This window comes from Medicago sativa, chromosome 4 (genome assembly GCF_051527215.1).
Source record: "Medicago sativa cultivar Bolivia chromosome 4, Bolivia_mono, whole genome shotgun sequence".
In the NCBI taxonomy this organism is placed as follows: domain Eukaryota; kingdom Viridiplantae; phylum Streptophyta; class Magnoliopsida; order Fabales; family Fabaceae; genus Medicago; species Medicago sativa.
In genome coordinates this window covers 99025902-99051923 of record NC_140752.1, presented here as the reverse complement: position 1 = coordinate 99051923, position 26022 = coordinate 99025902, and the positions used below count along the sequence as shown (strand labels likewise).

Genomic DNA, 26022 nt, shown 5'->3' with positions numbered 1-26022 from the left:
AAAGTGGTTAGAGATGACAACTGCTGAAACTGAGATAATCAGGGACTTTCCTCCCATCTTTAAGGAAAGTGACTCTGATTTCCTAGTTCAATCAGTAGCTGAGTACGTCTTGGAGGAAGATGCAAGGTCTCAGGAGGAAGCTGCTCTTGCTAAAGGGAAAGGCAAGAAGGCCAAGGCAGTTGCTGTGTCAGAAGCTGCTGTTTCTGAGGCACCTGAAGGGAAAAGGGCCAGAACTAGTTCTGAATCAGAAGCTGCTCCTACTAAAGGAAAGAAGGCCAGAACTAGTACTGAGTCAGAAGCTGCTAAACCTGTTTTTATCAAGGAAAAAGGAAAGATGCAGAAGGTTGGTGCTGCTTCTATTCCACAGAAGAGGAGAAAAGGTAAGGCAGACTTGGTAATCACTCAAGAGCAGCTGGATGAAGCTCTTGAAGAAATAGAGAAAGAGGAGGCTGATCCCAAGCTGAAGAAGAAGAAGGCTCCCCTTCAACTTGTGAGTCCTATGGTTGAGATGACTCGAATAAGGAAAAGGATGGCAGATGAACGTGCTGCTGATCTTATATCAGAAAGAAAGGATCAAAAAGCTCAATACATTCATCAAAGAGATGAAAAGCTCAAGGCTTTGGGATTGGAGGACTGTGATAGGTTCTACAAAGATAAACCGGCTGAAGTAAGAGCCATTGCTGGTAAACCTACTGAAGACAATGAGGAAGACGATATGATGCTCGTCTTTGAAAATGCTCCAGAAGAGGGAACTTCAGAAGCAGTTTCTCAATCTGCTGATCCACAGAAGATCACTTCTGAAGCTGACCCTGCAGATCAGGTAATCCAGATTCCAGTCACCTCTATCCCCTCTTCACCCTCTTCACCATCAGCACCTGAACAAATAGAAGACACTTCTGTCTTAGACAATCTTGCTCTCCACTACTCAGGTGAATTACCCATAGACAAAACTTCAGAAAAGGCCTCTGAAGCAACTCCAGAAGCAGCTGCTTCTGAAAATGTTGTTTCAGAAAACCCCCATCAACAAACACCTGAACCACAAAAACCTACAACACCCCCACAATCACCAATAGCCATCATTGACCCCCAACTCAACAATCAAACAACAACTTCACTACAACAACCACCAACTGAAACTGAATTTCAACCTTTACCTGAACACTCTCCAGAACCAACTCCCATGGATGTTGACATCTCTCAAGTCAATGTTCAAGACTCAACCTTCACCACACACATTGATTCTGACCAGCCTTCGTCTTCAAACACACAAACACACCTTACCTTTCCAATTCCTAACCCCATTCAAGATTTAGAAATCAGTGATTCTGATCTTGAAACCCTTGATCATCCACCCACAAACATCCTGGAATCTGGATATATTAATTCTGAGCTTCTCACAATCTTGAGTCAGATGCATAATTTGGTGGATCAAAGAAGGACAATTGATCTCACAGGTGCATATGAAGACTCCTGGGCATCTCTTCAAAACCGGGCAGCTGGGGTTATTGAAGAAATCAAGGCCAAATGCATCAGAGTCAAGCAAGCTTCAGTCAGAAGGCTAATGGAGCAAGTGAATCAGAGTCTTAGAGTAAGAAGTTCTACACTGCTCCTGGCAAACCAGCCTTTCTTCTTTGAAACGGATTACTTGACCAGAGAAGCAAGGCTGTGTAAGCTTCTGAAGAAACAGATGGCACAGCAGCAGCAAGAAGCTAGAGAAAGGGAACAAGCTCTTCTTCAGAGGCAACAACAACTTGAAGAACTGTTGAAGAAGAAGATTGAAGAAATGGAAGAGATGAAGAAACAACAACAAACCAACCCTTAGTTGCACACCCTTGTGTTTTTCTTTGTTTGTTGTCTGTTTTAAAATTTCTTAGTCCTTGCTTCTGAAACCATCTTGTCTTATTTCTCTTGCTTCTGAATGCTTACTGATTCTGACTGTTTAGCTGCTTCTGACAATTGATATACATGTTCATATATTTTGCTCTGACTTATTTAGCTCACTTTCTTTTATACTCTCTCCTGTTTGAGTTTTTCTCATATCTTTTTGTCTTTTATGCTTAAATTTATTTTAATTTTTTTTGATAATGACAAAAGGGGGAGTATATGTGACAAGTATTTAAAGGCTCTGAGCCCCATTAATGGCATTTGAAATTTTTGAAAACCTTCTATCATTTTTTTTACCTTATTGGTATAAGCTATGAACGAACGAAGGAGTATCAAAATTCAAGTAAAATTAATTGAACCATTCTTCTTATCTATAAGTTAATTCTTTCAATGATTCAATTTTGTTTTTAAGCTCTGATAATATTATTGCGCGAAAAATGAATTTAATTAACCTGGATAGAACTTAGGGGGAGCTTACAAACCTCACCTTAAAGACTATCAGACTCAGGGGGAGTTTGAGCTTACAAACCTCAGATTCTGAGCTTACAAACCTCAGAACCCCAAAGTCAACTTGTTAATTAGATTAACAACAATTGATCAATTTTAAATACTTTTGTTTGTCATCATCAAAAAGGGGGAGATTGTTGGAACAAAATGTGTTTAACAATGAACCTTAAAGGGTTTTGATGATAACAAGGTATTAAAAATTGTAAATTGGACTAGCTAATATTTGTTCAAGTGTACAGGACCATAATTATAAAGTTACATCATCATTGGTTCTGAATGAGCAAATAAAGAGCTATGGAAACAACAAAAATTTGGAGCTTGGACGCTCCTGAAGGCAACTTGCTACTGAAGAGAAAAAGCGCTCCTGAAGTCAAGCTGCTCCTGAAGAAATAGCGCTCCTGAAGTAAGCTGCTCCTGAAGAATAGTGCTTCTGAAGACAAGAGGTCCAGAAGCCACATCATCAGAAGCTGCGTCATCAGAAGCTGCAGAAGTCATATCATCAGAAGCTGCATCATCAGAAGCTGCCTCATCAGAAGCCATTTCACCAGAAGCTGAATATCAACTGGATTTGCAAAGAATCAAGAATTGAAGAATTATCAATGCAAAAGCTGTCTATTGGATTCGAAAACACAAACAAAGGATTAGTGGAGTTTGCAACGGTCATTTCAAAGGTGTTTGAAGGCGTGTGTTTGCAATTTGGACGAAAGCGTTGACATTGTACTTTGTACGAATTGTACAACCACGTTCTCCACTACTCTGTTTTGTGTCCGCGCTACAGGACAAGAAAACAGCTCCAGAATACGGTTTCGCCTGCATAGATGTTCCTTTGGATAAGGAATGAATTTCAAATTTGTTCTTCATAGGACAACAGCCAAATCAGGCAAAAGATTATTGGTGAAAGATCAAGCTTCAACAACGACTCTTTGGTGTGCTGGCAATTTCACAACGTCTCTCTCACACCTCTATATAAAGGAGTGAAGACCTAGAGAATTGGTAATGCAAGAACGCTGAACGAAAGACTCACAAGATTTTCACAAGTACCAAACCTCTGCTGAAATTGTTCTGCATTCACTTAGAATTTCTGTGTCTCAAAGTCATATCTTAGAAATTCTTAAGTCCATTGAGTCTGTATCTGATTTGTATTGTGAGCACCTCTGATTGTATATCAAGTGTTCAACCTTAAACAATTTTCTGTGTAATTTTGTTTAGTTAGGAAGTCTCTTGCAGTTGTGCTTGAGCAGGAAGTCTCTTGATTGTGTTCTTGAGCAAAGGAAGTCTCTTGCTTGTGTGCTTGAGCATTGGAAGTCTCTTGCTTGTGTGCTTGAGCATTTGTAATCAGATATTACTCATAGTGAAATCTCCTTGGAAGTGCAAGGGGGACTGGACTACTTCCGGATTGTGGAAGGAACCAGTATAATTGCTTTGTGTCGTTCTTCTTCTCTCTCTCTGTTTTATTCCGCTGCATTTAGATTCTGATTATCACTTCAGAAGCTGTCTCGCTTAGCTTCTGATCAGTGTGTTCAGTTTTTAGGAGAAACGAAGAATTTTTCTAAAACACAATTCAACCCCCCTTCTTGTGTTTTTCTCACCTTCATTATCCACATGAATTTTTTGCACTCCTAGACCAGGGTCTTGGATCCACCACTGTTGAGAGAAGCATATTTAAGTAATATAGCAAGACTTCATGTCCAAGAGTCATACACATCTCGATCTTTTGGTCTATAACCAAGTGGCGAGCACCATTGAGTATAACAATGTCGGTATGATTGGTTGTTGAAATTTATTATCACATCTTTTATATAAAAAGATAATATTATTATCACATTGATCGATTGAGGAAGAGTTTTGTCACCTACTATGGTTTTTATCCGCTCGAAAGAGAGTTTAACCACAATATTGTAAAATCGAATAAAGAAAAAATAGTTGAAAGTTTACTAATATTTCCATAAAAAAAAATATTTATATTTGAACATTTTACACTTAAATTTGTCTTATATGACAAATAAAAGTAAACACAATATAACCTAATGAAATCATTAATTTGAAATGGTTAATGAACTTCAATTAAGAACAAATTATTAGAATTCAAATTCAATTTTATAGGTATAACAGTTCATTCTTGAGATATACCATTTTGATGATAAAATAATATTTTTCCAAAAAGTAAATAAACACAAATAAAACCAAACCTAACCAAGTCATTAGTTACAAATGGTTAATGGACTCCAACTAAAAACAAACATTTAGAATCTAAGTTCAATTTTATTGGTGGAACAATTCATTCTTGAGTAACCAACATCAATGTGCAATTTTGATGTTTTAAAAATCATACCATTCCAAAAAATAAATGTGAAAAACAAACTTGAGAAACAAGAAAGAAAAGAGAGAGTGCATAGGGAAAAGACAAAAACCCATCTTAGCCGTACATATATAAACGAACCAAACACAACAAAGATTTTACAATATCTCTCACCAGGTTTCATTTCACTTCAAGCTTCAACTTCAACTCAAACACTTAACACACTGTTCTTGTTCTTGTTCTTGTTTCTTAGATATGCCATCATCATTCTCTATCTTCCCATCACCACCTTCACTTCAAACCCCTAACTCCAACCATGCTCATCTCTTCAATCCAATCAAATTCCCTAAATTCCATTTCAATTCAAGAACACTCTATTCTCACCCCAACTTTCCCCATCTCTACAAAACCTCTTCCACTCTTCGCCGTAGAAGAATTCCATGTAGTAAAGCTTTGAAAGACTCCGGCGGAGGTGGCGGCGACGGTGGTGGAGATAGTGGTGGTGACCGGGAGGTGGATAAGAAAAATGGGTCGTCGGGACCTTTTCCTGATTGGTTGAATTTCACTTCCGATGATGCGAAAACGGTTTTTGCTGCTCTTGCTATATCACTTGCGTTTCGTACTTTCATTGCCGAGCCTAGGTTCATTCCTTCTTTGTCAATGTATCCTACTTATGATGTTGGAGATCGAATTGTTGCTGAAAAGGTACTTTTTTTCTTCATTTCAATCCAAGAGGGTTTCAATGAAATGAACTTCTTACTGGCTTTGTATTTGCTTGATGTTGTATTTAACTACTCCAAAAGACAAATGAGATAAAAAAAAAAAAAAACACTAAGCTATGTTTAGTTCAAATATTTCATTTTCAGATCGAAAATGAAAAATATAAACAGTAATGATAGTTATGTAGTAGCGCCGACACTTAAGATTGAAGACGAGTCTGATCGAATACTAGTTACATTCAAATATTTCATTTTCTCAAATTATTTACGGTATCAACGTGTTTTGCATCGGTGATTCATAGAAGTTCAAGTAAATATATATGGCCATGCTATTGTTATAGGTTTTGACATCAGCATCCAATTAGATAGACTCTCTATAATGGTGCATCTCTTTGTAGATTTTAGATGCTTCTCCATTTGAAAAACTTCACCTATTTGTTGGAAGATGGGGGTATACTTCTATATTCAGTGGCTTTTCTGTAACATTCACAGGGATAGAGAACAAGGGGGCTGAGTTGTTGTTTTCATTTTCCAAACACTAATTTTGAATTGATTGACATAAGTTTACATGGAATGGTTAGATTATGACGTTCGTGCGAGTATTGGTGATTTGAATGTTGATTCAGATTCAGAACATATATTATGTTTCAAGTTTGCTGTGCATCATAGATTTTTGTTCATTGTATTTCATAGTGCACTAATTTGATACAATATTGATTTTCATACATACTCGGTTAATTCTTAGTTCATGTTGTTGAAGCATATTAATTGCTGGCTTAGTTATTTACTGATAACAGTCTCATAGCTGTAGCTATTTGTTGTCTTGAGAATTGTTATTGCAAGTCTCAAAACTCAAATACTCACCGGATAGAATCATGTGGATTTATGGCTATACCCCTTTAATAGATTTGACATCAAATGTCAACTAGACTTTCTGTTATGAACTTATGATGCATCTCTTAGTAATGATAAATCCTCATGTTTTCAGGTTTCATATTATTTTAGAAAGCCGTGTGCAAATGATATCGTGATATTTAAAAGCCCTCCAGTCCTTCAAGAAGTTGGGTACACTGATGATGATGTTTTCATAAAACGTGTTGTTGCAAAGGAAGGTGATGTCGTAGAGGTATGATATTTGGAGATGAACATTCATGCTTAGCTTTTTGTTCAATTCCTTGTTGAGCTAACGTCATTCAAGGTCTTGTCATTATCTTTTGTTTGTCGATGACTTATTTTTACTCTTGCTTGATTAAAGTTTTTAGTGGAAGGTTAATCTGTTTTAACGATTAAGGTTTGGTTAACTGACTTATGCTCACTGTCTGTTACCTGCACTTGGAAGTTTGAAATTTGCATGAATGTAGTATATTTCATCAATATTCAATTGTAACTTCAGTCAGATTCTAACCCACTTGGGTGGATCTGGTGGTGTTGGCTTGAGACCTTGGAGTGTGCTTATCCTCAAGGTCTCACGTTCGATTCTCCCCGGAGCTAATTTGGGTGGACTAATTTAGTTTCTTCAAAAAAAACTTGAGTCAGATTCTTGTTGTGTTTGATTCAGTGCCTTGGTGTATTAAATGTGAGCAATTGAATTATTTGCAGGTCCGTAATGGGCATCTAATAGTTAATGGGGTTGAGAGGGATGAGAAGTTTATCAATGAACAACCGAAGTATGAGATGAAACCCACAGTAAGTTCTACCCTTTTATATTGTACTCAGTTTTCCTCTTATTTTCTTTATTAGTCCTATGCGTAATTAATGTACAAAACAATTTTTAGAATAATTACGCATGTCATTCTTTGAGAGAATGGACTAAAAGACGAAGTTATGTCAAGAAAGCATAATCAAATTTAATATATACGCTGTGGTGGATGAGCCCTAAACAAGGGTTATGAAGATAATTTGGGACGGGCATATGAGGGTTGGTCGTCCTATTGTGTTGTCTTGTGCTTGATTGTGTTTAAGGCGTGATCATTGAGCTCAGACCGTTTCTGTCATTGCACAAAAGTTCAGAACTAGTTGAATTTTTATTTAGTTTAATAATATTATTTGCTTTTGCAGCGTGTTCCTGAGAACTCCGTTTTTGTGATGGGAGACAACCGCAATAACAGCTACGACTCCCATGTCTGGTAAAATTTGTTTGAATTATATGCATTATGTACACTATTCTTACATCTTATGAGTTATTTCCTTACAATGTTAAATGCAATTTTCTTAGGGGTCCCCTGCCAGCCAAGAATATCATAGGTAGATCAGTATTCCGCTATTGGCCACCAAATAGAATTGCTGCCACAGTTGCTAAGGGAGGGTGCCCTGTTGATACCAAGCAGGAGACTCCTAGTACTACTCTGGCATCTCAATGATGAAGGCATCAACCTTTTGTCAAGCTTCATTTTAGCATTCATCGTGTACAACAGTTTGTTGGGAAAACGTTTTTACGCTCCTTCCCATTCTTTGTATTAGCTCGTGTCGTTGCCGATCAACCTTCAGTAACGAGATATTGAATCCAAATTAGCAAGACACTCACAAAAGATCATTGGTTAATGGTTGGTAATTGGGAATTGGGTGAATTTCTGCTGTAGGTAGCAATTGTTGGTTTTGAACTTTTGCAGTAGGTAGCAATTGGATGAACTTTTTAATTGTATGTTGGTTATTTATTTCCCAAATCCAACCTGGGGTTTACTACTTGGTCCTGATTCCGTTTTGGCAAAACCCAATCCATGTACACTACCAAAAAAAAAACCAATCCATGTACAATCTTATAGTAATGATAGAATTTTAAATTCTTGTCAAAATATTCACAAAATATACTCATTTTGAAAATAAGAACTTACAAATAAGAATTTGAATTAATCACTAAAATTACATTTTTTTTTTAAGAGGCTAAAATGGAATATATTACCAAATCAAAGAGTCTTCCTAACACAAGATGTACGAAGGAAAGACAATGAAGTTGAAACAATATTTACAAGAGAGAAAACTGTACAAGAGACAACAAAAAAGAAATAACTATCAGCCTATGCCCAACATGGTGAACGGACTAAGCCACCAACTGTGGTAGTTGATGGGAAGAGTAGCAAATTTCACCTTCAACCACCGAAAAGCGAGTGACTTAATCTTATCGACCACCTGACTTATCGAGCATACTTTATCATTAAACAACCTGTTATTTCTTTCTTTCCAGATTTCCCAAACCGTCGCCAACAAAATGACCTGAGAAATTACATTGCTTCAGAAATTTCATTTATCCAAACACATTCTTTAGGTTTTGGATGAAGATGTAGTGTTGTGGTATCTTTGTTGTTGCTCTTGATGCTAACTCAAACTCTTCATACAACAACAACAACAACAACAACAACCAAGCCTTATCCCACTAAGTGGGGTCGGCTACATGGATCAAATACCTAGGTATGTCCCTTCTGAACCAATACTGCTCTTGATCCTTTCTAGAAGTTACCTCTTGTAAAAAGTCTGCAATTCCTTTCCTTTCTGGGCATTTGAAGCCCACACTTTGAAAAAAAATCTAGAACGCTCTCCCGGGGACCTTGATAGACAATCTCACCTTCGGAAAGTAATATTATGTCATCAAAAAGGTTATATGTTTCTGGTGCAGGTTGCAGAAGTGAGATTATCATAATAACATCCGTGATATGAACCATTTGCCTCATAAACCTGACAATTTAAAAGGTTGTGGAACTATCCAAACCAGTTGAAATTCCATCCATAAAGAGTGCTTTTGCAGGTCCTACTAACATTTCACCTGCATTGTGTTTTTATGAATTGAGATTGAGAATTGATAAAATGAATATGATTCTATGCAAAGATTCTATGCGATATTGTTATTATTCTATAAAGACTTGCAATTTGAGAAGCACACAGCACTTACCGGTGGTTAAACGCTTCTTTTGCCCACCAGATATGCCCCTTCTCATCTCATCTCCCACCAAAATATCAGCACACATTTCCAACCCAAGAATCTATGTATTATATAAATAAATTAGATGAAAGAAAGTTGGATTATTGTTGACTAAAAATCAATCAACTTTAAAAGTAATAGCATAACCAAACCTTGAGAATATAATCTGTAACAAGACTTGTTTCTTGACCTTCTATTGATGTTACTTTCATGAAAGCATCTATTTCAGGATCTGGTTTGATACCTGCTTCTTTTTCGCGTCTTGACAATTCTGTCAACATATCATATCTTGTTCCAACTCCCAAGCGTCTCTCTCACTGTCGTTTCATGGTGAAGATCGCTGACTAATATAAGCACATGTTCCTGGTGACCATTGTAAGTGACTCTTCCTGTTCCTGATACCTGTTGAGAATTTTATGATGCGTATGTTTGGCAAACTTATATAAGGAAATAGTTATTCTTTTTAAAAAATTATCATGAACATCCTTTTTTTTTTCTTCTTGAAAAGAATTATTCAAAATGTTTTAAATGACAAATTATGATCACTAATGTTAGGAACATACTCAACTATTGAGCTACAATTCATTTATATGATGCATTTATCATTTTGGAAAAAGGAATTAGAATGAGATTACAAACCCTTAGATCCTTGTCTAATTTCCCTGCAAGTGCCTGTAGCAGTGTAGTTTTTCCTGAACTTGGAGGTCCCAATAATAAAGTCATTCTGAAAAAGAGGAGCTATGTATTCAAGAATTTATTATGATAAAAAGACAACATGGAATTATAAAATCATTATGACTCTATTCTTGACCGTTTTACTTATTTTTGTAAGGTTGACTCCAATGTTAAGCTTAATTCTTGTATTTTTATCTTCATAATGTCTAATAGTGGCCACTCTTCTTTAGTTGTTCGTTCTCATACAATACCTGAACTGCTAGATGTCTATAGATGGAATGGCTATGTGGATGTGTTTTATGAGAAAATTCATGAGGGTCCGACGCATTATATGCCTAGCTGTTGCGTTTTCACATTTGTTTCTGAGAAACCAAATTATATATTTTTAAAGGAGTGTTGAGACTTGATTGTAATGCTATCATTAACCAAATCAAAATCCTGTGCGGGGAGTAGCTTATATATATGTAACGAGAAGAGCAGTGTTGGTTTGCCCTTGGCAGCATGGTATGGTAATCTTCTCAGTTTTTTGAGGTGTATTTAATACATTGATTCTATTTTGTATTGGGTTGAAGTACAACTTATGCTTAGTAATTCAAATATTTTGTTTATGAAAATAATTTTTAAATAATTTTCTCAATTTTCTCAAATATTTTGTAGGATTTTGATGCATAATTAACTTTGAGTTCATGTTTGGAACATCACTGAATAGAAGAAGATTTGATATAGCATCACTAATTGAAGTACCTTGATGGTTTTATAATTCCACTAACATCTTTGAGTATGTTGGCAACCCTTTTCTTAAATGCCAAAATCTTGATATATCCCAAAAGTCCCTATTTGCCACAAACACAAATACATACAAGATCATAAGTCAATCAATATAAGTAAGCAGAGCTAAGTTATATAAATTGCATATATCTACTTGTTAATGGAAAGATAGAAACAAAACAAATAAAAACAAAGTCTTTGTTCTTCACTGCTTCACGTTTTATTCTATTTCAATTTAAAATTTGTTTGAGTAATTAATCTCATTTCGATTAGTAATGCACTAAATGAGACTCATATATTCATTGTATTAAGATTTTAGTGAATGTGATTTTTTTTAATGAGTTGTGTTTATTCTCAGTGCACCCTCACCTCTCCATATAGGGGGCATCATTGAATTACCCTGAAACGCATGAGTTTTGGCTGATCTGACTTAGGTGTGACATGCAATGGTTCAAGTGTGGGGGAGTTTGATAACACGTAAATTACATTGTCTAAATATTTTTATTTATTTTAGAGTCGTTTATTGTGTTTTGCATGTCTTCTGCCTGGTATTTCGTTGTGTTTCAGGTAACGAGGGTGTCAAAAGTAAAAGAATCAAAAAGGAGGTGAAAAGAGCAACTTGAGCTAGTCAATGATGGTCAGCCCAACACCATGCTGATGTCACACCTAAGTCAGATCAGCCAGAACTCACGCGTTCCAGGCTTCCGATTTTTCCTGCATACAATTTCAGATTTCATCTCAATCAATTCCCACATCTTTGGGCGCAAGTTTGAGCAATTCAGTTACAATTTCAGAGCTATATAATGAGGCGCAGCTGATCAGAAAGGGCATCACATTTTCAGCTCTAGTTTTACGATTCAGAAAAAAAAAGTGCTTATTTTTGCTTTTAGCTTAAGTTGAGATTTTTCATTGTAATTCAATTCCGATTCAAACAAAAATCATTCTTGCAAGATTGTATGAGAATTCCGATCCAATCTTGCAGGAATGATTTTTGTTTGAATCGGTATTGTTTATACATATAGATATGTTTTTGAAAGTGTGGAATCGCCATAGTCCATTTCATAAATCACAAGCTAGTCAGAGAATATATAAGACAACTATAGGTCCCACAAACCTACTTTTAAGCCCATCTAATGGTAGATAAATCACCAGGCGAAAACACATTTTCAGGGAAGCTGTCATACAACATACACCCAATAAATAAAGTAGCAGTAATGGAGTTTAGCAGCACTGAGCTAAAATAAGTATCAGATTAGATCAAGATTCAAACCTCTCTTTCTTCTTCTCCATCATCATCCAATAGTTCTTCCTCTCCTGCCTCAACAGGGGTGGACAAGGCAGCTGCTTTAGTAGAACGCCTGCCGTTCCTTCCGTTCATTTATTTCCAACAACTTCGATTCTGCAGCTTTTTGTCGTTTAAATCTAGCTATCTGCATAACAGATATACCATTGTTAAAATAAATGACACCTTTCTGGCTCTTTGATCAGCAACAGATTTTGGTACCCCTTGCATATAAGATGAGATAAATTCCTAAAAAATAGTTTTTTCAGTAAGCTTCGATAAAAGGACATTAATCGAAATAATATTGCAGAAACTAATGAGGATTTAGCATATCATGTGAATTGGTTGTTGGAAGTGGGGCCAGTGTTTCCTTTCTAGCGATCAGCTCTCACCTTCAATTTTGTCTGGGAAGCCTTTAGAATCGGTATCCTGTCATCATGTGCTATTTTTTCGGTTGACTCAGCAAGATAATACGGCACCTGAGGGAATCATAACAAAAAATTGGCAAATGGTAACTAAAAATAGCTAACATTAATTCATCAGTTATCTTCAATAATCTGTACTTGAAGGTCACACAGATGAAACAAATATTCCATAGTGCATTTTCCAGCCAGCTTTCCCATATTAATACACATTAGGATACTTAAGAAAGGGCTATATGTGCATGATAGAATTTATGCATAACTACTAAATTGAAAGTACCAGTTGTTGCACACATTCCTTTTAAGTGATGTTTAGGAAGAAATAATGTACTAAATTTCCAGGTTTCACTTGGTTTACTTAACTATAATTATTTTATAAAAAATATTCTTAAAATACTGATTTGATTACGAAACCGCCAGAAGAAGGCTAAAAGCAGAAACAAGTATACCAGATGGAAAAGATAACGAGCCTCACTAACATTTTCTATTCTAACATGGTTTAGAATCACACGGACGATTGATTCTTAACGGTAATTACCTATAATCTATACTCTATAATGTACTTGAGATCGGTGGTTTCATTAGATATTGGTAGTATAATAAGAAGTGGTAGTATAATAAGAAGCAAAGCAGAAGAAGAGAGAAGTAGCATACGAGGATGTACTTGAGATCGGTGATGGAGATATCCTCTTTGGTTTCATTAGATGAGAACAAACCCAGTTTATTAATCATGTCCTCGCATTTATTCAGAGCTGAGCATCCTTTCTTCACTATCTCCTGATCGCCACCAGATTCAGTGGCGGTACTGTGGATCTTCCTTGCTTCTTCAAACACGCCGGTAAAGGCACTCCTCCATCTTAATCAGGCCCATCGCTGCTGCTGCAGACGGGAAAGGATTCAGGAGGAGTTAACAGTGATTGAAATTTTTTTTAAGCACTAAACTTTTAGGCTAAATTACACATTTAATTGTAATAAATTGATTTTAAGTTTTTTTCCATACCATTTACGTTTTTTTAAGTTATTTAATTAACATATCGAATCAATCTGCCTAAATATTTTAACTGGTTAGTTTGTTTGAATTTATACGTCTGGCAAAATGCAATATACAAAATTAGCTTCACAAATACAAGGCGGTAGGAATGACTTATAAGTGTGTCCAAATGAATAATTTGTATCTCCATAGAATTTCTACACTGAATTGTATCCAGTAACAGAATACGATGTCTGAAAGATAGCAAGAAAAAAACCCTAAGAACATAAACATTAGACCTTAATGAGATTAGCTCAGCATTTACATTTGATAATTAATTATGAAACAGTATACATATACATCTACATCATCCTCAGATATTGCTAATAGACATCTCCTTTTGCGAACTTGGTTGTGTAGGATGCTGACAATGCCATCTTCAACAGGATTATTGCTCACCAGTTGCAAACATACATGCTGCCTAACGGAATATGCAAACAAAAAGAACAAACTCTATTAGTAGAAGCATCTACGTTTACAAAAGTTATTAATTGCAAATAAATCAGCACAATCAAAGACAAGAAAAACTTGTAACAAGCATATAAACTCCAACAAAAACAAAATACTGAATTTTCTACACATAAACTCAGACATCCAAGGAAGGATAAAGCAGCATTAGCTCTCAAGCCTGGCGAAGGCGAAAGCTCTTAGGCGGCCACTGCGAATGTTTTGAGAAACAAGCCTTAGGATTGTCATCATTGAATGATTCAAAATAAACTTAAACAATTACATAAACAAAACACAACACTAATAATTACTAAAACAAAACAATAAAAAAAAAAAAATAAGTGTCGTCTCAGACATCCAAGGAAGGATAAAGCAGCATTAACTCTCAAGCCTGGCGAAGGCGAAAGTTCTTAGGCGGCCACTGCGAATGTTTTGAGAAACAGCCTTAATGTTATCATCACAGACGACATTATTATAAAAATAATGTAAAAGCAAACAAATATACTTTTCCATCCTAAAATGATCAGCAAAATATAAAATAACAGAGCTGACAAAGTGAAGCAGATGGATAACTTGCATATAAGGAACTCCTTCTTCCCATAAGCAATCGGAAATAATGCTTACAGGGCAGACGAACAGTCCCTAAAAACTGCAAATAAATACAGATCCACTTTAACAATACAAAGTTATTAATACAAACTATGTGGCTGGTTGATATGAAAGAGTCATCAGATAGGAGCGAAAGACTAAAGTTTTGTTTAATCATGAATAGATCATTTGAACTATGCTATTCATCATCATATGACTCTCCAACCAATCAAAGATATTAAACTTAATAATACTAACATAGAGATTACAACAAAATTAAATAAAACAATAAAATTATTCCTCAGAAGGAAGGCAGTATGGTATAGTAATCATCAATGTTCATACCCTAACACATTTTCCATCGATCTCATCATTGGAAGAACAGAACAAAACTAGATCTATAAGCAATTTATGATTCAAATAATGGCCTCATAGAGAAGATTAGAATTTTCCACATGAATTAATTCAGACATATGCTTGTCTATTAATTATTTTAATCATCGGCCAATTGAAAAATAATTTCAAAAAATAAAAGAAAAACGAAAAACCTAAATTGAAAAGAATAAAGGACTCAGAATATGGGTGGTGATATAACAGGATGGTCGGCAAGGCCAATTGGCCATTACGACGAACGAGACCTAATCACAATCGTCACCGTCCTCTTTCAAATTCAATTTTACATCAAACAATAACTAAAATTTAAATTGAACAGTAATGAAAACAAGTAAAGAACATGCGAGAAGAACACAACTAGAAAACATGGAGTTGCGGCGATAAACCCTAGTCGTTACTGTGATACAATGGCAAAGGGAGTATCGAGGTGCTTATAAAGAGTGCTGGGAGCGTGAGCTAGGGTTTTGAGTGTGAAATTGTAGACACGTGTAACTCATTTCTAGAATGTGCGGATGGTGCGCCTTTGCTTAACCTGCGCCACCATTCAAGTCCATAGATAACCTAGTTCTTTTACCAATTAAATATAGTTTTTTTGAAGTGGTCGTTAGTCTGTTTAAAATAATGTCTAGTAACCCAAAAAAAAAAAAAAAATGTCTATGATTGTTAAATGCATTTTTAATCGTTATCGTGAGCTTATCCAAGGACAATGCATATTATATGTAAAGTTTGGGGTTCAAACCTTGATCACAAAAAAAAAAATTATACTTTTAATCATGAGTGTCTCTTGCATAAAGCGATTTTCAGCAATTTGTTTTCGATGTAAAAAAAGAAAATGTGATTACAACTTGTAATTTATGGCAACAAAAACATAAAATTAAAAGTATTTTCGCCCCTCGTTATTTTAGATGAAGTTCGATCTACCTGTTTATCACATCATTTATCATTTATTTTGTACAATAAAATGTCACAAAGGTCTAAAAAAAAATCTTTTAATTTTTTTGCGAGAAAAAAAATCTTTAATTGTAAACTTGAAATCCTAACAACAAAAAAAAAATATGGACAGGGAATCAAAATCCGCTTATATGGAGAAGAGCAAAAGATCATTTGACATGTGAATTTTGCTCTCCACCCAGCACGTTTTGCTCGCACTCTGCAAGCGTACCAAAAATACCCTTGCGCAAGTTAAGTCACGCAACGTGACTTAACTAACGCACGTTGTATTTATGCGTGACTTTAGTCACGCAATACGCGAGTTAAGTCGCGCAAATAAGACTGATTTTTACTTCGTTTTTTTATGCCCTCTTGAGGTCAAAACTTATTTGATACCCTCTTCGGTATATGCCAAATAGCTCATGGGGAAAATAATGATCAGCCCTGGGGAAAACGACATCAAGATGCCCTTTTCCCGACCGGACCGACCACTACTTCTCCCATAAGCCACTGGTATATACCTAAAGCGGTATAACCACCCTAGAAACTAATAAGAAACAAAGAAGAAGAACAAGAAGAAGAGAAAGAAGGGGGGGAGTGGGATGAGAAAATGTGAGGAAAAGAGGAAGTATGTGAGGGTTTTTATAGGGGGTATTAGGTATATAGCAATTAATGAGTCAAAAAACGTGGTCAAATGTGAAGGAAAACGTGCAAAAACCATTGAAGACCATTGACTACCGTCCAAGAAACGTTTGTGCTTCAGTTTTTAGAACCGGCCAACTTACGCAAGTTAACTTGCGCAGAGCTTATAACGTGCGTGACTTAAGTCACGCACAACTTATATGGTGCGTTAGTTAAGTCACGCAGTGTGACTTAATTAACGCAATATATTTTTTCTAATAAAGTAAAAAAAATAAATTAGAAGAATAAAGTCAATAAAATAAATTTGAATAAAATTCGAATAAATATTGCGAGTGCGTGAATTCGAATAAATATTGCGAGTGCGTGAATTCGAATAAATATTACGACAGCGTGAATTCAAATAAATATTGCGATAGCGTGAATTCAAATAAATATTGCGTATCAAATAAGTAAATTATAATAAGTACACAACATTAATTCAAATAAAAATGGCGTATTGAATAAATAAATTCGATAAGTACACAACATTAATTCTTATACAATTTTATTTAGATATAATTTCATCTACGTTACATTACATTGTGGTATCATTACATTACATTACGTAAAAGACATGTACGTCAACTATCATTACATAACATTCGGAAATGTACCTTCCAACTACAACAATTATCTTACCTCTGAATGGGGTCAATTCAAACTAGCTAAAAAGCAGGACTCCGGCATTCGTCCAGAAGTGTTTTTATTCCATTCCAAATGTTAAATTCTGGTTGGTCATGGTTTTAAATGATAGTATCTAAGTGCCAACGGAATGAGGTTCAGACCTTGACACTTCGATACCATCATTTAAACGAAGCCAACCAGAAATTAACATTTAGAATGGAATAAAAACACTCCCGATTGAATGTCGGTGTCCTGCCATTTAACTAGTTTGAATTACCCCATCCAGAGTAAGACAATTGTTGTAGTTGGAATGTGCATTCCAACTACAACAATTGTCTTACCTCTGAAATGGGGTAAATTCAAACTTGCCGAACAACAGGACTCAAGCATTTTGCTGGGCATTCATGCTTTCCTTTGAAATGAATAAATTTTTGCCAGGCTTGATTTAGATGATGGTATTCAAGTGCCAACGAAATGAGGTCCATTCCTTGACACTTAATACCATCATCTAAGCAAGCCTAACAAAAATTTAATCTTTTCAAAGGAAAAACATTAATGCCCAGCGAAATGTTTGAGTCTTAGCCGTTTGGCAAGTTTGAATCACCCCATTTCAGAGGTGAGACAATTGTTGTAGTTGGAATGCACCTTACCCTAACTAATGACGATCTTCTGGCGGAATCAAGCTGTTGATGATATCTTCAGTTGATCTCAGCAACGTCACCCGCATATCGATCCACTGGAACTTGGTGTGCTCCCAAAACATGCTCGTCACGTTTTCGTCGTTCTTTAACTCCACCCAAGTGAATGATACGCTCCCCTCGTCGAGATTTGGACGTTTATATCGAACATTTTGCACCCTCCTTGTGTCTATTAGGTTGACTCCTTGGTTGAATTCATTCAGTTGATCCTTGAGATCTCTTAGCGTTACATCAAGGCACCGAACCTTCAACCTCTGAGGTTCTCCGCCGTTGAATGTTGCATGAACGTCGATCCACCCGGCCATTGTTTCAAATCTACGCACATAGAAATTAAAAATAATCAATGAAAAACTCATTCAAACATTTAATCAAACACTTGGTGTGCATATTATACATAAACCCTAAAAATGATAACTACAACATAAACATGCAAACATCTAAATAATTAAGCAATATTACTCATTTGCATGTAACATTGTAGCATATCTTGCAAAAAAAAATCAAAATTTAAACAAACCCTAATTCTAAAAAAATCAACATAAACATGCAAACATCTAAACATTTAAGCAACACAAGTCATTTACATGCTAAAGTTGTATGATTTCCTAGTTAAAACACCAAAATTTAAACAAACTCTAAATCTAAAAAATTTATAATTTAAGAGAAAAAATCTAACATGCAAACATAAAAGGTTAATGGTGTTTGATCATGAGAACTTACTTGTTATTGGAGTGTTGTTTGATTTGAACTTGAAGGAATTTTGGAGTTGGGTGATTTGAGAGAGATTTTTGAGATTCTAGATGAGAAATGAGGAAATGAGGTGGTCTGCATGCTTAAGACAACACGCCACGTGAGTTAACTAACGCTGCGCATGTTAACTCACGTAGCGTTAGTTAACTTGCGCAGAAATTAACACTTGCGCAAGTTAACTTGCGCAAGGACATTTTTGGTACGCTTGCAGGGTGCGAGCAAAACGTGCTGGGTGGAGAGCAAAATTCTTGACATGTTGCTAATACCACTAAGATGGGGTTCAAACACTCACCCACCCTATTTTTGGCAAAAACTTTTTCATCTTTTTTACTACAGTTTATTAATACAAAAAATATATTGGTTTTATTATATTAAAAAAAATGGCAATTGACAAGTTTGTGGTAAAAACACCTTCAATTGCTTAATGCTCTATGTTGCAATGATTATACTCCAAGCTCTAATGCTCCATTTCTCTAATTATTTGCTCTTAGTTTTCTTTCCTCAATTATCCTCTTCACTTGAACCCTAACTCAATCAGCTCCTCTTTGCTTCAAATCTTCTTTCTTCATGCTTCACAGACTTGGAATTAATGTATGTAAATTTTGATGTGACAAGCCTAAAGTTCATGTAGAATAATACCACATGTTCATTTAACATCTATTAGTATAAGTATTTTTGAGAAACCGTTTTGGTTAAATATGTTTTTGATCCTTCCATATATACTAATTTTTATTTTTAGTCTCTCTAAAAAATTTCTTCAAACGTTGGTCCCTCTAAATTTTCTGTTATCAACATTATCCTTTTTTTTCTTTCTAGAAATGTTTATGTTACATGTTCTAAGCCACACTTTTTTATAACATGACATTGCTGGACATTAAAATATCATTATCTTAATAACTTAACATGTCACTTGGAACCACAAGTCTCCATCGACCAAGACAATCATGTTTGAAGAGTCATAAGACACAAGATATGTATAGGTATAAACCTCCAAGCAAAGGTCGTGATTGCTACCTTAATTACGAGAAACTAGCTTCCTCATGCAGACTTAAAAAATCTATGCAAATTTAATCTAAGTTGTTTTTCTTTTTTTGACTCAAACAAATGAGGATGTAATAATTGAATATGTTGGTCGCCTAATGTATTGTAAACCACACAGAAACAACATAAATTAAGGTGTTAGCAAGTGATCAGTACTACAAAATTGAATTGCTATAACAACAGGAGATCACCACCATAATAATATGCACATGCATAACATTTGGGACTCCTGCCACAGTAGAACGTGGTAAGTCTGTACTTCCAAACTATATTTCCAAACAATCTCTAATTCCTATATTTCTATTACACAAATGAATGTTACACTAACCATCAGAATCTAACATTTGCTCATAAATCAACAATGTAAATTAAATGCCTGCATTCGCAACACAAGTTGGTTGCATTGCCATTCTGATGGCTCCATATAAAACAACATAAGCTGCTCAATGAATAACTACTATACTTTTGCTTTCATCTTCTATCAGGTCTACTTATTTGAGCTGGAACACGTGATTCAAGCGTCGATAGGATCTGTGGCATTGACATGCCTCCAGAAACAACAATTTCTGCAAATCATAGCAAAACATAGCAAATGTTAAAAGTATACTGGAATGAGTTCAACTATATCGTTTAGTTACTTTGCCATTTAGAATGTCCACAAACATTCACAAATAGTTATTGCTTGCAACATAAAGTGCACCAGTAACACATACTGAGGCATTCAAAGAAATTGTATGTTCATAAAATATTGCAACAGGGTTTGAGTGTCTAGTACTGATTTGAAAAAGTATGAAAAAAGTGTGAGCGAAGTACAAGTCTTTTCTATCATTATCCCCCAATTCTAAATCAGTAAGACCAAACAAATCTTGGTTCAAATTTTACCGCATCAACCGAATTAGCAAAGGAAGCTCGAGAAATTAGTTCACTCATAAAAAAGAGACCATCTTCAGAACATTAACAAAGTGCAAAGTAATTATCATTAGCCTGTGGTTCCTTCCATAAAATATTCAAGACTATGAGTAAGTATAAAAACTAGACAACTCACCAATTCCTTCGCGGACGGATAAGGTAGGCCTAATGACATCCTTGGTGTTTACAAGAAAAATATCACCGATATAAAGATGGTTTGTGGGAACGTAGACACAGCATAACTCCTCATCTCCAGAGTAACTCTGAAAAAGTTGTATAAATAATTTAGTTAAACTCAACAAGTTATTCAAAGTTGCGACAATTTGCAGAAATCTTCATTAATTAAAACTAAACCTGTTTGTCAAATACAATACATCAAATGCTTATCTATATAAATCCATGACTCCAAACTATTGATTACAAGCAATTTGAACGAGGATTCAGAAAAGTGGAAACTTACTGTTAAATACAGCACTATCCTTTAAGTCCAAAGACTCCCAAAGAAAAATCATATATAATGGCACATGTCCATCAGAAAACAACCAGGATTACTGTATAAGGGAGACACTAATGTAATGATACTCATAGGGTTTAACACAAACTTCATTGCACTCCACATGAAGATTACACATACAATAATGAATGGAAACTGGTAATTTATTAGAATGAAACAGGGATAAACTCCAATTGCAGAGAGAGCACTTCAGAACATTGAGAGCTTGCAAACCTCTCTATGCCTAAAATCCGAAGGTAACAAGTCTTATTTATCAAATTAGTGAAGCACTTCCATTTCAACCATTTCCACCATCACCTTCCCCTCCCCGAATCACCCAGCTTGCCCCTACAAAATCAATGATCTGATTCTTCTAGCCTATGACGTAGTCCATCAATTCACTCAACCAAATTCTACAACTTCAACTCCACCTCAATTTCCTCCTTCAACCCTTTCCAGAGAATTCCTTTCAAGTAGTTTTGGTAAATACTCCTTAAAGTTTTTGCATAGAGCTCATATTTCTATCAGAATTCCTTGATAAAAGGTGGATTAGGAACGCAAGATTCCTTAAAGTAGTCTTGGTCGATACTCAAAGTCGGATTGGGAGAGAAAACCTCTAGTTGATAACAACTTGGAGCACATCCTTAAGACCAACAATTACATAACCCTTCTGTTAACAATACATATACAAAATAGAAAAACAGAGAACAGGAACAATGACGGCTAGGGTTTCAATAGAATACCATTAGCTTAACATTACAAAAGGTTACTAGAGAATATATATAAAACCTAATGGACTCTAGTCTAAACTAACAGGACCAATATACATTTCAAGCTTATTAATCGATCCATATGCCTCCTCAACTCGGCTTGGTATTCCTTGCTCCCTCCTTCATTTTGACAATTTTCCCTGTGAGTTTTGATCAAACAACCTTCCTGTCTCAATGCTTCCTGATATTAAACTTTCATAGCATCCCTTCAATTATCGTCGTCCGAGCATCTTGCAGTTCCGGCTGACTATGAGCAAAAACTCTCCATTTCCCCTTAAAATAAACTCTCCACATTTCTACTTTTCGCCTCAGACCCTTTATCCAAGCCTTCCAAACATCCTTCCCTTTCCTTTTTGCACCATGAATTTTGGTGCCCAAGATCAAGAACTCTTATAACAATTGATAGGGATAAACCCCAATTACAGAGATAGATCATTGCAAAACTTTGAGGGTCGATAAACCTCCCAACAGCCAAAGGCCCCAATTCTTCGACAAATGACTAGACATCTCTCTCTCCACCCACATCTTATTTATACGCAACACGCCTTATTTCTCTAATTATTCCGGTCCTCACTAACTAAATCACCAAGGGATTTTCTATCACAATTGTTGAACTTCCCGACCAGTTTTAGAGCCAAGGCTGTCCTTTGAGAAACCGATTCTTAGCGTTACACAAAGGAAAAACAGAATGCATACCAGAAACTGATACAGATCCTTCAAATAACTAAACCACATACAATTAAATAACTGATACAGGAACCCACTTGGGTTTGCCTGATGGTATTGGCTTGGGACCTGGGAGTATGCTCCTCCTCGAGGTCTCAGGTTCGATTCTCTCCGGTGTCAATTTGAGTGGACTAATTTAGCTTCTTCAAAAAACAAAAAAAAAACTGATACAGGATTGTTCTATTATATAACTGCCCTGCTACAAAATTTAAAATTACTTACTACCATATTACTATTTCTTCTCTATTATTTTCCTGTTTCTCCTAGAGTGCACAAGCCATATGTTAGGCTTTTTTCTGCACGATCCAGAACTTGGCTCATTGTTTGACTATGAGCATTAAGTAACAATTAACAAACACCATGACATTCATACGAAAACAGCGAAATACCAAATTTAAGTCATTATGAAGAAAAAAAAAATCTAAACTTATAAGCTGCCAAATGTAGAAAATTTTCAGAAACCTGAAGGACAACGGATGAGGTAATGAATCCAAATGCATATTCACCAACACGTGGATGTCGAATGATAGCTACTTCTTTGAAGGCTTGTGAATTTTGATCTGTGGCAATACATATGTTAACGTAAACAGTTCTAGCCCAACAATAACAACACAATAAAGTGTAAGATGTTATAGAAAATGATGTTTTGCAAACACACCTGGTGATATAGCAGCACTAATTTGCTTAGAGGCATTATAGATATGACGAACAAGAGGCATTCGCTTGATAAACCACTCCCCAAGTCCCAGGACAGATGCACCCAGCCATGATGACATGAAAACCCCAACCAAGAAGATGAAGGTTATGGAAGTTATGAATCCAAGACCTGGCCAAGGAGTGTTAGCAATTACTTCAACAATCAACATGTATAATGCTACCATGGCCTAATGGGTTAGAGACAGACAACAAAAGCCAATAACATATTTTCCATGTAGAAATTTGTATTTCTTTGGAAGCTCTATTGCACAATACTACTTCCAATAATCCCCAAAAACAAAAAATAGCAAAACCCAAATAATATGAATGTAGCACTGGAATATTTGATCCATCCAATAAAATTGAATAGCCATAATACTGACCTTATGTGGGAAATAGTAAAGGTGTAAAGGGAAGTACCATAAAATAGAAGCACTTACCAAAGATGTCGATTCCAAGTTGAGCATAGATTGGAGAAAAAAATCCATCCACGAAATGAATGAACCACCATGTTATGTAGAAGGTGATTGCAATTGGAAGAAGAATGACACTTCAAAAAAAAAAACAAAAAAAAGACCTATCAACTAATTAAACATGACATATTAACAAAGAATTCATAACATTCAGCTGCTACTGCCATTTTATAGGTAATAATGCACATATCAGGTTTGGGGGCGTTTGAAATAACTTATTTATCGTATTGTGTAAGACGTTTTCAGCTTATTTTCATAAACTCCTTCAGGTAATTTATTTTCATAAGTTGTCTTTAGCTTACAAATAGTTAATCCTTTAAAAAGTTGTCTACTTCTCCATTGATTAGTGATTTATTGTGTAAGAACATATCATCCTGATCACTACTTCTCCATTGCCTCACCCTTCTAAAACCAGTGATAGAGATAATGACGAAAATATTTCTATATTTTTCTTTGGTCAGTATGTCACAAAATTGAATAAGCTATATGGAGATTTATAATCTAGAACTCAAAGGTTTTGTTCAATTAGGATCCCCCTTCCCCATTTAACAAGGAGTACCACTTTGAATATATTACTAGCAAATGGTTTCATAAATACAACTATGAGAATCTTAAGTGTTAACTTTGTTATTCAAGACACAGACATCCATACAACAAGAAGGCAACATATATGACACGTGGCACTAGTTTGAGTATGAATGCACACAGCAAGATATTGGGTTGAGTAAAGTGATACGCACCATCCAGTCATGAATTTTTTTGATGCCCAGCTCTGAACAACTTTGGAAAAAGTCTACAAATCAACAGAAAAAATCACATAGCCAAATGTCAGACAGATAATTTAATTCAGATGCATAGTCAGTGAATTAAATTTCACTGAAACCCATTGAATTTCATGCAAATTCAAAGCTCCGGTTTTTTGTTTTTTTTGACGAATCAAAGGTCTAGCTTGTGCTGTTGCTATAATTAGCTTCAATATCAGTTTTGCAAAAATTCTATTAATCAAGTATTTATTTAACAGAAAAACAGACCCGGTAAAAATATTTGAATGATAAAGAAGAAAAAGGAAAATATTTGGACAATTTAAATTTGGTATGCTTATAAAAAAAGGTAATAAAAAATTAGCTTTTATGCCCTTAATTGGACTAGTAGTTTAATTATTTTAATAGTTTAATTAAGAAGTTCATCCAGTTAACATAAATCCCTAAAATTAGTAACAATTCAAGTTAAAGAAATTCCAGAGACTAACAAATTCAATGCAAGCACGCATAAAACTGAGATTAATCAAATGCTTCAAATTAAACAATGAACAATTAAAACCCTAAAGTACCTCGCGGCCGCTATGATGCATCGAAGAGGATGAAGCCAATGGTCTGGAGGCATCGGTATCGTCGCCGGAATTAGCGACGGGGATGAGAAGCTCTCGATCTCTGTCTCTGTTGCCGATTACCGTCGACGGAGATTTGTCGTCAACCATCGCCGGAGGAATTATCAGTTACGACGTCGTTTAGAAATCTTGATATGTGAATAATTTGTATTCTACGCCGTGGAAGAATTGCAGAAATGATAAATTTTTCAAAACCACTCTCTAATTCTTTTCTCTCTTTTTTTGTTTATTTTAATTAATATTTATGTGATTTTTTTTTGAGTGATGTGAATTATTTATTTTATTTTAATCTAAACAAATGTTTGTCCTCGTGAGCTTAGCTCAATTAGTAGGGACAAATACATAAAATATGCAGGTCCGGGGTTCGAATCCCGGCCACCACCAAAATCTAAACAAAAGTTTAACATTTTAAAGCAGGTCCGGGGTTCGAATCCCGGCCACCACCAAAATCTAAACAAAAGTTTAACATTTTAAATATAGTTAAAAAAAACTTATTTTAATCTAAACAAAAGTTTAACATTTTAACTATATTTCCTAAAAAAAAAAACTTATTTTAAAAGATATAGTTAAAAAAAAACTTATTTTAATCTAAACAAAAGTTTAACATTTTAACTATATTTCCTAAAAAAAAAACTTATTTTAAAAAAAAACTTATTTTAACTATAATACATTATTAAATTTTTAAAAGTTCCTTAGGTCTTTCAAAAAAAAAAGTTCCTTAGGTTGGGATTCAGATGCTTTTGTTGACTTTTAGAATTAAGATGAAAAAAACAAAATAATGATGATGCTAGAGGCGATGGATTTGAATGGGTGCATGTGACTTGAGTGAGGTGTTCTTTGCCAACAAATATTCATCCATTCATCATAATTCAATAAAATATATTTTAACACATAAATTTGACAACAAATCAAATAAC

At 35.2% G+C, this 26022-nt stretch overlaps 2 protein-coding genes, 6 non-coding genes and 1 pseudogene across 9 annotated transcripts; 1 reads left to right on the top strand and 8 right to left on the bottom strand.

Annotated features, from left to right (window-relative positions):
- The first annotated feature begins 4850 nt into the window (after positions 1 to 4850).
- On the top strand, positions 4851 to 8091 carry LOC146934564 (chloroplast processing peptidase-like). The gene is made up of 5 exons (XM_085706429.1): positions 4851 to 5395; positions 6398 to 6535; positions 7009 to 7095; positions 7468 to 7535; positions 7625 to 8091. Exons 1-5 carry the CDS (start codon positions 4946 to 4948, stop codon positions 7767 to 7769), a joined length of 888 nt encoding a protein of 295 aa, XP_085562555.1. The 5' UTR covers positions 4851 to 4945; the 3' UTR covers positions 7770 to 8091.
- Positions 8092 to 8168: 77 nt separating this feature from the next.
- LOC146934563 (PP2A regulatory subunit TAP46-like) lies at positions 8169 to 13837 on the bottom strand (annotated as a pseudogene). Its single transcript, XR_015007798.1, has 8 exons — positions 13124 to 13837; positions 12440 to 12526; positions 12036 to 12195; positions 10742 to 10830; positions 9962 to 10046; positions 9475 to 9724; positions 9293 to 9383; positions 8169 to 9166 (listed from the first exon to the last, which is right to left on the bottom strand). The product of XR_015007798.1 is annotated as a PP2A regulatory subunit TAP46-like (transcript).
- Positions 13838 to 14081: 244 nt separating this feature from the next.
- LOC146934562 (small nucleolar RNA SNORD14) lies at positions 14082 to 14203 on the bottom strand. The gene has a single exon (XR_015008638.1). It is a non-coding gene; the product is annotated as a small nucleolar RNA SNORD14 (small nucleolar RNA).
- An 88-nt stretch (positions 14204 to 14291) lies between these two features.
- On the bottom strand, positions 14292 to 14412 carry LOC146934561 (small nucleolar RNA SNORD14). The gene has a single exon (XR_015008525.1). It is a non-coding gene; the product is annotated as a small nucleolar RNA SNORD14 (small nucleolar RNA).
- Positions 14413 to 14448: 36 nt separating this feature from the next.
- LOC146934560 (small nucleolar RNA snoR99) lies at positions 14449 to 14553 on the bottom strand. The gene has a single exon (XR_015009269.1). It is a non-coding gene; the product is annotated as a small nucleolar RNA snoR99 (small nucleolar RNA).
- Positions 14554 to 14666: 113 nt separating this feature from the next.
- On the bottom strand, positions 14667 to 14756 carry LOC146934559 (small nucleolar RNA snR60/Z15/Z230/Z193/J17). The gene has a single exon (XR_015009255.1). It is a non-coding gene; the product is annotated as a small nucleolar RNA snR60/Z15/Z230/Z193/J17 (small nucleolar RNA).
- Positions 14757 to 14831: 75 nt separating this feature from the next.
- On the bottom strand, positions 14832 to 14913 carry LOC146934558 (small nucleolar RNA U83). The gene has a single exon (XR_015009643.1). It is a non-coding gene; the product is annotated as a small nucleolar RNA U83 (small nucleolar RNA).
- Positions 14914 to 15101: 188 nt separating this feature from the next.
- On the bottom strand, positions 15102 to 15194 carry LOC146934557 (small nucleolar RNA Z43). The gene has a single exon (XR_015009248.1). It is a non-coding gene; the product is annotated as a small nucleolar RNA Z43 (small nucleolar RNA).
- Positions 15195 to 19752: 4558 nt separating this feature from the next.
- Positions 19753 to 25317, bottom strand: LOC146934556 (protein LIKE COV 1-like). The gene is made up of 7 exons (XM_085706462.1): positions 25049 to 25317; positions 24459 to 24511; positions 23686 to 23795; positions 23208 to 23375; positions 23012 to 23109; positions 20697 to 20823; positions 19753 to 20217 (listed from the first exon to the last, which is right to left on the bottom strand). Exons 1-7 carry the CDS (start codon positions 25193 to 25195, stop codon positions 20123 to 20125), a joined length of 798 nt encoding a protein of 265 aa, XP_085562588.1. The 5' UTR covers positions 25196 to 25317; the 3' UTR covers positions 19753 to 20122.
- Positions 25318 to 26022: the final 705 nt, after the last annotated feature.

What these genes read in the sequence shown, in the direction of transcription:
- LOC146934564 (XM_085706429.1), top strand. Translation starts at nt 4,946, where the DNA reads ATGCCATCATCATTCTCTATCTTCCCATCACCACCTTCACTTCAAACC. An exon ending in ATCGAATTGTTGCTGAAAAG is followed by an intron (nt 5,396 to 6,397) that starts GTACTTTTTTTC and finishes TCATGTTTTCAG; the next exon opens with GTTTCATATTATTTTAGAAA. An exon ending in AGTATGAGATGAAACCCACA is followed by an intron (nt 7,096 to 7,467) that starts GTAAGTTCTACC and finishes TTGCTTTTGCAG; the next exon opens with CGTGTTCCTGAGAACTCCGT.
- LOC146934556 (XM_085706462.1), bottom strand. Translation starts at nt 25,195, where the DNA reads ATGGTTGACGACAAATCTCCGTCGACGGTAATCGGCAACAGAGACAGA. An exon ending in CCTCATCCGTTGTCCTTCAG is followed by an intron (nt 20,824 to 23,011) that starts GTTTCTGAAAAT and finishes CAACTTTTTCAG; the next exon opens with AGTTACTCTGGAGATGAGGA. An exon ending in ATCCGTCCGCGAAGGAATTG is followed by an intron (nt 20,218 to 20,696) that starts GTGAGTTGTCTA and finishes TATGATTTGCAG; the next exon opens with AAATTGTTGTTTCTGGAGGC.